This window comes from Octopus bimaculoides, chromosome 6, assembly GCF_046866305.1.
Source record: "Octopus bimaculoides isolate indiv1 chromosome 6, ASM4686630v1, whole genome shotgun sequence".
Lineage (NCBI taxonomy): Eukaryota > Metazoa > Mollusca > Cephalopoda > Octopoda > Octopodidae > Octopus > Octopus bimaculoides.
In genome coordinates, this window is record NC_142933.1 from 75642835 (window position 1) to 75656359 (window position 13525).

Genomic DNA, 13525 nt, shown 5'->3' on the forward strand with positions numbered 1-13525 from the left:
GGCATTACTATATAATAACGCCTCACACCATGAGGGACTCCAAGGTCAGACTACTATAAAAAACGCATTTTTACCTTGCATTCGGTAAAAATGTGTTTTTTATAGTAGTCTGACCTTGGAGTCCCTCATGGCGTGAGGCGTTATTATATAGTAATGCCCTTATATAAATATAAATATATATTTCGGGAATAAATGATGGAGTTTTTCCCTTATGAGGTTTTTTTCACGCTAGCTACTTGATAAATTCTTGTAAAAGAATTCATCCTATTATTGAATTTTTATATATATATATATATTTGTGCATATGTTGAGTGAGTGTGTAACTATGTTTACCGGTATAACATGTACAGATGTGTACATACATGTATGTAATTTAAAAAATATATATGTATGTGTGTGTGTATGTATATATATATATATATATATATATATATATATATATATATATATATATATATATATATGTATGCATGTATGTATGTATGTATATATGTATGTATGTATATATGTATGTATATATATATGCGTAAGTAGGTGGTGCAGAAATGTATTAAATGACCGAGTTCACATCCCAAAGACAAGAGGGCAATTGAACGTAACTTCCTGTTTTTGCTTTTTACTATCATCATAGAGAAATACAGAGTGGCATAAATAGAAAAGTAGCCTTTTTGCTATTATTATTGTTATTGTTATTATTATCATCATTTCATTATTATTATTATTACACTCCTCATCCTCTTCTCTCCTTCCTATCATTATTTAATTTAACTTTATTGTTGTTGTTGTTGTTATTATTATTATTATTATTATTATTATTATTATTATTATTATTCTCATTATTATCATTATCATTATAAGATCTCCTTAAAAATGTGGGTTACAGCAAAACTCCTTATTACTATTACAATTACTTCAAATGCTTCTAGTATTTCTTTAGCCAGTTGCAAGAAAAAATTGCCACCACAAAAAAAACATGACCAAAGAAGCAACATGGTTAATGTACCAAACCTGTTTGGCTCTTCTAGTCTGTTTATTACCGAAGGTTAGAAGAATTATTTTATTTCACTATCATTCTTAGTTGCATCCAATTGATTTTTATTTATCTTTCATTGACTTCAAATAATTCATTCTAATATATTTGTGACATTAGACAGTTTCATACATTAACATATGGATATTTAGTATATGTATATATAATAATGACAATAATAATAATAATAATAATAATAATAATAATAATAATAATAATGATAATAATAATAATAATAATATTTTACCGAACACTCATTTGTCGTTCATGACAACAGAATCCATTATCATATATATGCATGTATGTATATATGTATGTATGTATGTATGTATGTATGTATGTATGTATGTATGTATGTATGTATGTATGCATGTATATACATATGTATGTGTGTAAGTAGGAGTAGCTGTGTGGTAAGTAGCTTGCTTACCAACCACATGGATCTGAGTTCATTCCCACTGCGTGGCACCTTGGGCAAACGTCTTCTACTATAGTCTCAGGCCGACCAATGCCTTGTGAGTGGATTTGGTAGACGGAAAACTGAAGGAAGTCTGTCGTATATATGTATATATATATATATATATATGTATGTGTGTGTCTGTGTTTGTCCCCCCACCATCGCTTGACAACCAATGGTAGTGTGTTAATGTCCCCGTAACTTAGTGGTTCGGCAAAAGAGACCGATAGAATGAGTACTGGGCTTACGTACATGTATATGTATGTACATGTATACGTATGTATACATATATGTATATATGTATATATATATATACATATGTATATATGTATACATACAGGTATATATACATATATGTATATATGTGTATATATATATATATATATATATATATATATATATACACGCACATACAGAGTTATACATACAGAAATACATAAATGCATGCATTTGTATGTACATACATACATACATATATACATAGACATGGCTACATGATAAGATGTTCCCACTTCAGTCCCACTGAGTGGCACCTTGAGCAAGTGCTTTTACTATAGCGCTGGGCCAACCAGTGTCTTGTGAGTTGATCGGATAGATGGAAACTAAAAGAAGCTCATTGTAAAAACACACACATATGCACATGCACACACACACACACACACGTGGCTGTACTTGAGAAGACCCGTCAAGCCAAGTGGAATCGTAGTCATAGCTGGTACTGGTGACACGTAAAAGGCACCGATGCTGGTGACACGTAAAAGGCGCCCATGTCGGTAACACATAGAAGGCACCCATGCCATTAGAGGTAAAAGGTACCCACTGCATTCTTGGAGTGGTTGACATTAGGAAGGGCATCCAGCTGTAGAAATCAAGCCAAATCAGACGGGAACCTGATACAGCTCTCTGGCTTACCAGTTCTAGTCAAACCATCTAACCCATGCCAGCATGGAAAGCGGATGCTAAATGATATATATATACATATATATATATGCACACCTAACACTCTATACATATATACATTTCTTTATTGCCCCCAGGGGACTAAACATAGAGGGGACAAACAATGACAGACAAAGGGATTGAGTTGATTATATTGACCTCAGTGCATAGCTAGTACTTATTGAATTGACCCCGAAAGGATGAAAGGCAAAGTCAACCTCAGTGGAATTTGAACTCAGAATGTAACAGCAGATGAAATACCACTTGGCATTTCACCCGGCGTGCTAATGATTCTCCCAGCAGGCTGCTCTTTATATATACACACATACACACACACATACACACACACACACAAACATATATATGTATGTATACATATATATACATATATATATATATATATATATATATATACATACACACACACACACGTATATATATATGTATGTATGTACATGTATGATGATAATTACGTATATGTATATGTAAAGGAGGAATGGCTCAGTGGTTCGAGATCAGGCTTACATACATGGAAACATTCGTACATACATGCGTATAAACATATATACATGCATATATGGTGGCTGTTGACTTGCTGCCAAGTATAACAACATATTGTACTACTTTCTTCCCTCTTAAAACTCTAGTGTCACCTTGACATGTGTTTTAAGATGACACACGCACACATGTACACATACATACTTATATACATGTATACATACATACACAGGCATGTACATACATACATACTTACATACATTCATACATCTTCCCCTCGCTCTTCCCCTCGCTCTTCCCCTCGCTCTTCCCCTCGCTCTTCCCCTCACTCTTCCCCTCGTTCTTCCTCTTTACTACTACGTATCTCGCTTTACCCCTCTCGTTCTTCCTCTGTTACTACTACGTATCTTTTTTCCCCCTCGTACTTCCTCTCTTTCTCTTTTCCTCTCGTTGCTCACCTATTCTTCTACTTCCTCCCTTTGTTTCTCCCTCTGCCACTCTCACTCTTCCCCTTACACCGGCATGGTCACATGCTTCCGGTCAATAATCCTTTTCTTCCTTGGCTGTCGCCGAGCAAACAAGCGAACCACTTCATCCCTACTTTCAAGTTCGTGCCTCACAGCGTTCATACACAAACAATTTTTCTCGTCTGGCCGTAAAGCCTTTTCTGTTTGTTTTCCTGTCTTGTTTTTTGTCCGCCATGACATTCCTCCATGGCAAGATTTAATTTGTGTATACAAATTTAATTTGCAGTCCATGGGAAGAGCTGTTTTAACGATGCGTCCTGCCTAGCTCTTCGAAACGCTGGTGTTAAAATGGAGGTAGCTGATGAAGTAGAATGTTCTCTATGTGGCTTGTGTGTTTTCTCGTCTCTGTTTTGTTTGCAATGTCCTGTACCCAGATATGCACCTATACATACAGGTGGATGTCGGTATGCACATACCTGTGCGTATATATGCATATACTCATTTACTATTTGTTTTTACATACTTACATACATACATACATACATACATGTATACATGCATGTGTGTGTATGTATATATGGCAAGCATGACCATTGCTGACAGCTAAATATCAGCTATGCTCGTGTACAACACCATAACTCTCACCAGCAATACCTAGAAGTCCTGAGACAAGTGTAAGCCTTCTTCAAGAGAGATGCCTTAATGAAGACCAGGGGTCCCTCACTGCCAAGTATTTCTACATCCCAAGTATTTCTACCCAAATATTCCTTCCTTCCTTTGGCACTCCGTCACTTACGACGTCGAAGGTTCCAGTTGATCCGATCAACAGAACAGCCTGCTCGTGAAATTAACGTGCAAGTGGCTGAGCACTCCACAGACACGTGTACCCTTAACGTAGTTCTTGGGGATATTCAGCGTGACACAGTGTTACAAGGCTGACCCTTTGAATTACAGGCACAACAGAAACAGGAAGGAAGAGTGAGAGAAAGTTGTGGTGAAAAAGTACAGCAGGGTTCGCCACCATCCCCTGCCAGAGCCTCATGGAGTTTTAGGTGTTTTCGCTCAATAAACACTCACAACGCCCGGTCTGGGAGTCAAAACAGCGATCCTATGACTGCGAGTCTGCTGCCCTAACCACTGGGCCATTGCACCTCCACAACCCAAATATTTCTACCCAAGTATTTCTACATCCCATTGCTCATAGTTAACCCATAGCTGGGACCTAATAGGTGGTATTATTCTGGGTCAGAGTCGACCTGGGAAAAATAGTGTCTAAGAAGTGGTTCCACACTTCTCAAAATCATGGACCTCTTGAACCATACATACATGCATACATATGCATGTATCATATACATAAATATACAAGCATGCAAAGACATATGCTTACATATACACACACATAGGTATATATATTGTTTCATATCAACATTAAAGGAAATATTTTCAAATTGTGCAGAGGATGACTCTGGTTTTCTTCATTCAGATTCGATAAAATAGGTACCAGTTGAGCATTGGGGTCAAATGACTTAGCCTCTTCCCCAAAATTGCTGGCCTTGTGCTAAAATTTGAAACCAATATTAACCCTTTAGCATTTAAACTGGCCACATTCTGTGCAATATATTTTACCTGTTTTATGCTTATACTGGCTAGATCCAGCTTTTCATACCTTGCCTACAATGTTATTCTAGAAATAAACTGTTACAGTATTGAAACCCTAATTCTTTGAGATTAATTCAAAAGAATGTGAATAAATAAGCATTACATTTGACGAAGTAATCTGAATGCTAAAGTTTTAAAGGAAATATAAATAACAGTTTGCATTATTTTTGCAATCTTTTCAAACTTGTCAATTTTATATAACTGATATCTCATGCAGCTATTCCCAACTTCCACACATTTTACATCATCTGTGCTATGACCTATAAATTCCCTAGCTCAGTCCTCCACCTGTTTACCCCAACTCATTATCACAGTTGATTAAGCTTCTACACATGTTCACTGTTCCCTACATTTACCTATCTCCATCCATCCGCCACTTTCCTTTCACATTCTAGTGAACCTACTTACCTACCTGTTATTCTGCACAATCCTCTGTACCACTTCTCTTATATACAGGAGTGCATACCCTCCTGTAACTTGAGGGAATGCCCTGACATACCTTTACCATTAATTTCTCTCTTTTCCAGCTGAGGTAGCCATGTATCTCCTCTACAGCAAGATACCTGTTACTGTCCACTCTCCATCATACTTTAATCTCTCATCATCCAGCATAAAACCACCTCCCTTAATACAACACTCTCCCTCAGTTGAGAGGGCCTTGTCTTGCAAGTTACTTGGTGATCTCACTAGTGCTGGTACTGCATAAAAAGCACTCAACACACTCTATAAAGTGGATGGTACTAATAAGAGCACCCAAAACCATATGGAAGCAGACATTAGTGTTTGCCACAGCCCTCTAACTCACTGGGTCCTGTCAAATCTTTGTGGAATGCTGTGGCAAGGGTATACATAATGAAATGCACATGCTCACATGCGTTGTTGTTGTTGGCACTCCGTCGCTTACGACGTCGAGGGTTCCATTTGATCCAATCAGTGGAACAGCCTGCTCGTGAAATTAACGTGCAAGTGGATGAGCACTCCACAGACACGTGTACCCTTAACGTAGTTCTCGGGGATATTCAGTGCGAGTGAGAGAAAGTTGTGGTGAAAGAGTACAGCAAGGTTCGCCACCATCCCCTGCCGGATGCCTCGTGGAGCTTTAGGTGTTTTTGCTCAATAAACACTCACAACGCCCGGTCTGGGAATTGAAACCGCGATCCTATGACCACAAGTCTACTGCCCTAAGCACTGAGCCATTGCGCCTCCACGACATGCTGACATACATATACACATATATTAACACATACAAACATATATATTCATACATATATATTCTTACTTATGTCAGCATGGAAGATGGACATTAAATGTCATAATGTATTATATATAAGCCGAGTTAGCCCCTCTCTCTCTCTCTCTATATATATATATATATATATATGTATATATATATATTTTTGGCAGAAAGTTAGAAACTTTCAGCGGGGGGGGGGGGCAAGTTGATTATATTGATCCTGTACTCAACTGGTACTTATTTCATTGACCCTGTGTTTTATAAAAGTTATGATTATTTTCCAGTTTTATCATTTTTATTAAAGAGCTTTCATATCTTCATATTAGTCTTCTACAGCTAGTCTGGAACAATAACGTTTCTGAACATTTGCAAACCTTTACAGTCTAATGTGTAAGACCTTAAATACATTTGGTATCTACTTTAACTTCTTATATCCTAGTCAAATTTTTCTAAGCTTTTCCGCCAAAGGATTTTTTTTTTTGTTTTGTTGCATTTATGTAAGATTTTCCACCTAAATCTTTTGGCCATTAGGCTTTCATGTCAGTAGCCATGTATTGATTTAATGTATGTGTATTGTTTGTGCATTTATTTTGGTATTGTGTATAACTTCCATGATTAATGTCCTGTTTTTTGTGAAGAATTTTATTGGGTATTATCATCTAGTATTATCCTCAAGTATTTTTCTAACTTTGGTAGCATGTTTGTATACCAAAGATTGCTACATGTTGTAAATGCACTGAAATACTAGTACAATATTCTCGTGTTCAAAGCCAACATGGTAGTGTTGTACTAGTCTGTCCAGTATGTCAGCTGGAATCCTGACGTTCACAATTTCAGTTTCACAATCAAATTGTAGATTACATTGGTCATTAGTAGTTTGTTCTGAGGCATACACACTTATGGTGTGTTATTGATAAGGAGATTTTTGATCTTGGTACTTTTGCAGTATATCATTGGCCTAATTTTATGGTTGGGTGTGATGTCTTTTGTGTCCCATTTTATTAAGTTTTTGATTATGGCTTCATCTGTTCGAAAGTTATTATGCAGTTAATTCAAATAATAAATTTTATGTGTGATCTGTGTATATATCTTTGATGTATTTGTTGCACTTGTTTCTGTATATTTCTATAGATGAGTCTACTAGTTTGTTGGAATATCCATTGTGTTATTTTGTAGATTTCTTCCTTTAGTGCAGTGTTTATGACTGAGAATATGTTTCTCTTCAAAGGAATGATTTTACTTCAGATATCTTATAGTTTGTGGGTATCCACTGTATCCATATGCATTTGTTTCATTATTTGGTGTATACTGACATAATGTATCTGTTTTTCCAATCTCAATATTTAAGTCTACAAACAAGATCTCATTTGTATTATTTTGGATGTTAAACTTTAGTTCGGAGTTGTTTTCTAAGTCTTCTTTTAGTCTCTCCACTTCCTTAAGTGTATCCATTACAATTAGTTTATAATCTATGTATCTGAAGTATATTACATGTTTATGCTATGGTAGTATTCTGTTCTTGTTTGTAAATCAGCAGATGCTGCAAATGCAGGTCATAAGGGGAACCCATGGCTACTCCATCTGTTTGTACAAATTACAATATGGACAGTGAAGAAATATTTCAGTTATACACATCATTTTCTTTTATCTTTTATCTCTTACTTGTTTCAGTCATTAGACGATGCCCATTCTGAGGTATTGTCTTGAATAGGTTTTAGTCAAATAAATTGACCCCAATACTTATTTTTATTTTTAGCCTGGTACTTATTCTATCAGTTATTTTTTTGCCAAACTGCTATGTTATGGGGGATGTAAACAAACCAACACTGGTTGTTGAGCAGTGGTGGGGGACAAACACAGACACACATATATACACAGCAGGCTTCTTTCAATTTCCGTCTACCAAATCTACTCACAAAGCTTTGGTTAGCCCAAGGCTATAGTAGAAGGTGCCAACAATGGGACTGCAGTGGTTAGAAAGTAAGCTTCTTATCATAGAGTCACACCTGTGTCTATCATAAATAGCTGGTTTTGTTTTTGAGTGTTTATATACATTCTCCATTATGATTTCTATCATTTCTGCCAGTGAGACATTAGTGAACAAACTTTCTACATCTAAGGTAGAGATGTTAACTACTGTATTGTTTTCTTCTAAAATCTGCAAATATTCCTTATTTTATATTTCTCTTGTATGTATTCTCTGTTTATTTGTTTGGTGATTAAATGTACAGATGTATTTATTTGTGATATTATGGGTCTGAGAGCATTGGTTTGGTTCTACATCTTTTTCTGTGCCATATATATATATGCTGGGAAGAATTCTCCTTCAAAGAATGGAAAGTCAAGGTCAAGGGAGCCTATTTGTGCACATATTCTTTTATTCTTTGGCTTGTTTCAGTCATTTAATTGCAGACATGCTGGAGCACTGCCTTGAATGATTTCTCAACTGCAGGACTTATTCTTTGTAAGCCTAGTACTTATTCTAATGGTCTCTTTTGTTGAGCTGCTAAGTTACAGGGATGTAAACACACTGACATCGGTTGTGAAGCAATGGTGGGGCAACAAACACACACACACACACACACACACACACACACACACACATGCACACATATACGATATGCTTCTTTCAGTTTCCATCCACCAAATCAACTCACAATGCTTTGGTTGGCCTGAAGCTATAGTAGAAGACACTTGCCAAAGGTGCATGCAGTGTGATTGAACCTGGAACCTTGTGGCTGGGAAGCAAACTTCTTACCACACAGCCACTCAGATAGATACATTTATTTGAGAATTCCAATTGTGTTTACATTAGCTCGTGCAGCACCACCTTCAAAGCCAGAGTAGGCAACCATTATTCTAGCTTCAAATCCCAAGCAAGAACTAACAGCACTTCTTTATCTCAGCTAATTCACAACCTAAAACATTATCTCAGCTGATTCACATATAATTTTAAATGATCCATACTTACCCACGTAAAACTGTATAACGGCTATAACAACAAATGCAATCTATCATTGCTGAAGTATTTTCTATTAGGCAACTCACCAATTGTTTGAACAAACAAAATGATCTAATTTTTAATTGCGGACATAGACTATGCAACACATTCTCAAAGTACAAATAACAGTGCCTCCCTCCCTTGTGTCATTCCCCAACCATTCCTCTACCCCCACTTGCAGCTCTTCTATGTATTTATAAAAAAAAACTTTTTAACTACCTTTATAATTTTTATATAAATTTAAAAAATTTTATTTCTTTATTTTATACCTTAAAGTTTTCCTCACACTTTTATCTCCCAACATCTTCCTTCTGCACATGAGGATATACAGGGGCCCACACACACATGCACATCCACTAGATACTACAGGCACACGCATGTGCATGCTAATATGAGCCTGTATAGTTTTAAAATTAAGTGATAAACTACCAACATACATAGAACTATTATGTTCCTCTACTGACCCAAAACACTATTTTCTATCTCCCTCTCCTAACAAATTCTATCTTAATACCACTCCTATATCTTCTTTTTCTTTGACTCTGTTTAAATGTATTTACAGGGTTCCAAAATATATTTACATATTTATTCTACAGTAGACCCAGTAAATGGGTCTACTTATTTATTCAGTTCTATATTTAAGAGATAAGTAATTATCTACATTATTTGCATTATTTACATTTGACGGATATTTGTCCTCATCTTGTTTGTTGTTAACACAACGTTTCGGCTGATATACCCTCCAGCCTTCATCAGGTGTCTTGGGGAAATTTCGAACCTGGGTTCTCATTCCTAAGGTATTTTTTGATGATGATGATGATGATGTTTTTGTTGTTCACAATGGAAAAGGAAGTTCACAATGGAAAAAGAAAATGTCAATCAGCTAGCATTCCTGGACATATTAATAACATGCACCAAGTATGGATTCCGGACATCTGTATACCGCAAGCCAACCTTCACTGGACAATACCTCAACTACAATTCCCACCATCCATGCAGTGTAAAGAGAGGGATTGCTCAGTGCTTAAAACACTGAGCAAAGAATATAAGTAGCGATCGTGATGTCCACCATGAAGAAATGATCAAGCTCAGTAACAATCTATAAAGCAACAACTACCCCAAAAACATACTATCCACTCCAATTATGAAGAAAAGAGAGGATGAAACAAAAAACTGTCCACAGTCTGTCTGCCCTATGTGAAAGGCTTCTCCGAAAAGATACAAAAGATATGCGGCACATATGACCTCAGGACAGTGTTCAAGAGTAATACGACACTTCGCAAGTATATCCTTTGAGTAAAACCACCAACAGAAGAGAATATGACCAAAAACTGCATGTACTCCATCCCATCAAGCTGTGGCAGGTCATACAAAGGCAAAACATGTCGCCTCCTCAAAACAAGGGTAGAGGAACATTGCAAAGCTGTGACATGGGGAGATATTGATAAATCGGGTATAGCTGATCATGTATGGAAAAATGGAGACCACTTCCCCCTGTGGGATGAAGTTAAAATAATAGACAGAGAACACCATTAGAAAATATGAAAACTAAAAGAAGCAGCACATATGCTAGGACATAACTACCTCCTAAGCAGACTGAGTGCAGATATGAATAGCATATGGGAACCAATATTAAGGAAGTATAGGAAAATATTAGATTTATGAGCCCTAAATTTCACTCCATAATTGCCCACAGGCATATGGTATAGTGGTTAAGAGCGTGGGCTACTAACCTCAAGATTCCGAGTTCGATTCCAGGCAGTGACCTGAATAATAATAATAATAATAACATTGAAAAATACGTTAGGAATGAGAACCCAGGTTCGAAATTTCCCCAAGACACTTGATGAAGGCTGGAGGGTATATCAGCCGAAACGTTGTGTTAACAACAAAGAAGATGAGGACAAATATCCATCAAATGTAAATAATGTACTTATTTATTCTACAGTAGACCCAGCTTAAATTCACAGACATTCTCCTATCCAGCTTCAATAATACCAAATTTCCCCTCCCCCCACTCTTCCCTTTTTCTTTATTCTTATTCTTTTCCTTAACAAATTTAGACATTTACCCCACTCCCATATATTATTTCTCCACAAATATGTTTTCCCTTTTGTTCTCTCACTCTGTGCTTTCCATACATTTTGGATCAAATGTCCTGTAAGTTAATATGGGATCCCTTGATGACAATGTAACCTTCATTTGATTAAGGTATCTTTGGCTCAATGAGTAGCGAGTGGATTACCACTTGTCTGGGTAATTACTACTTCTGAGGTTCTGCTAGATATGAAACATATGTAGCCTGGATTTTATCTACTCCATTCCCTAATTTTGTATATATATATATATATACTGGGTGTTCAAAAAGTCTCCGCAGTGAATTTTTTTCTCCAAGATGTATTTCAAAACATGTGTAGAAGAGTCAACTTATGTATTGAAAATGAAGTACGACACTTTCAACACCTCTTATAATTTTTTTTAAAGCCTAATAAAGTCTAATATATTCCTTTGTAGTCTTATACCATCTTATAAGTTGCGGGGTAACTTTTTGAACACCCTGTATAAAGAAAGAAAGAAAGAAAGAACACAAATGGGTTGAATTTTACTATAGCTGTTTTACACATGTTTTTATTGATGAAAACACTGATTGCATCATGAAAACACAATATTTTTCAGGGGAATTAAAACTTTCCATCTACTTCCATCTACTAAATCCACTCATAAGGCTTTGGCTAACCTGAGGCTATAGTAGAAGACACTTGCCCAAGGTAGATGGAAGCTGAAAGAAGCCTATCGAATGTGTGTGTTTGTGTGTGTGTGTGTGTGTGTGTGTTTGTGTGTGTGTGTGTGTGTTTGTGTGTTTGTGTGTGTGTGTGTGTGTGTGTTTGTGCATCTGTGTTTGTCCCCCCATCATCGCTTGACAACCGATGTTGGTGTGTTTAAGAAACCAATAGAATAAGTACTAGGCTTACAAAGAATAAGTCCTGGGGTCAATTTGTTCGACTAAAGGCAGTACTCCAGCATGGCCTCAGTCAAATGACTGAAACAAGTAATAGAGTAAAGAGTTCAGAGAGAATATCAATATATGAATTTTGTGATGACCCTCTCATTTTGGCAATGAGAGAATAAATCTGTACTGAAACATGGCCATATATAATATGAGTAATGTTATAAACCTATCAACAAAGAAGACAACTTGATGGTGATGATAAAGTTTGTGAGGACAACAGAGGGAACAAAAATATCAAGATATAAAGCTATTGAAGAAGACAGGGAGAAAGGAGGATCGGAATGAACAGGGAAATTATAGTGTGGAGGAGCAGAATGTCAAGTAGAGAAGACATAATTATTGGCAAACATTAGAACAGGATCGTTTACGATAACGAATACTAATATTAACAAATACAAATACTCAAACACACATGTCATCATACAGATACGTACAAGTAAATACATACATTTACATTTACATATACATATACATATATATATATATATATATATATATATATATATATATATATATATATATATATATTCACACACACATCTACACACAAGTAAATATGTATATATGGGAGAATATATGAAAAAACAACAACAGACGAGGACAGGTGGTGTAAATAACAAAAGGATGTATTAGTATGACGCTTGGGAATATGGAAAGTCTTTGACGTTTCGAGCTACGCTCTTCAACAGAAAGAATACGGAGACAAGGAGAAAAACACGGAGAAAAAAAAATTGAATAGTGTCCAGTCAACGGTCAATCATAATAATGGCTGATCATAACAATGGCTGACCGGAAGTTAGAAATTCTTTTTTCAGGAGAGCTAAGAAAAGGGGGAGATAACAAACGGTGATCGAAGAACGAGGGGCTGCGTGTGTGGGAGATAGAATGCTGGTGATCTTGACGTATGTAGTGTGAAAATGGGGAAGGGAGAAAGTAGTTGGTCAGTTGTAGTGTGTGATGTTAGGGTATTGGTGTGGTGTGATGTGAGGGTGTTGGGAGGTGGGGAAGGCATGGGTGGAGTGTGGGTTAGGCTGAGGGTGGGGTAGAGGTAGGGGTATGTGGGTAGGGTGGGGTATGTGGGTAGGGTGGGGTATGTGGGTAGGAGGTGGGTGGTGGGTGTAAGGAATTGGATGGGGTGGAGTGGGAAGGTAGAGTAGGAGTGTGTTGGGGTGTGGTGGGATGAGCTTATGAGGGGGTGTTGACGATGAAGGGGGAAGGGGAAGGTGGATG

The 13525-nt window shown here is 36.7% G+C and overlaps 1 protein-coding gene across 2 annotated transcripts in view; it reads left to right on the forward strand.

Moving 5' to 3' along the window:
* Positions 1–879: 879 nt before the first annotated feature.
* LOC106878945 (uncharacterized) overlaps positions 880–13525 on the forward strand; it is a 72364-nt gene continuing 59718 nt past the window's right edge. The window contains exon 1 of one of the 2 annotated variants that reach the window (XM_052968708.2): positions 880–1042. In XM_052968708.2, coding sequence (XP_052824668.1) covers positions 974–1042 — 69 coding nt within the window. In that variant the 5' untranslated portion in view covers positions 880–973. The remainder of the gene's footprint in view (positions 1043–13525) is intronic. The other variant, XM_052968707.2, reaches the window with a different exon arrangement.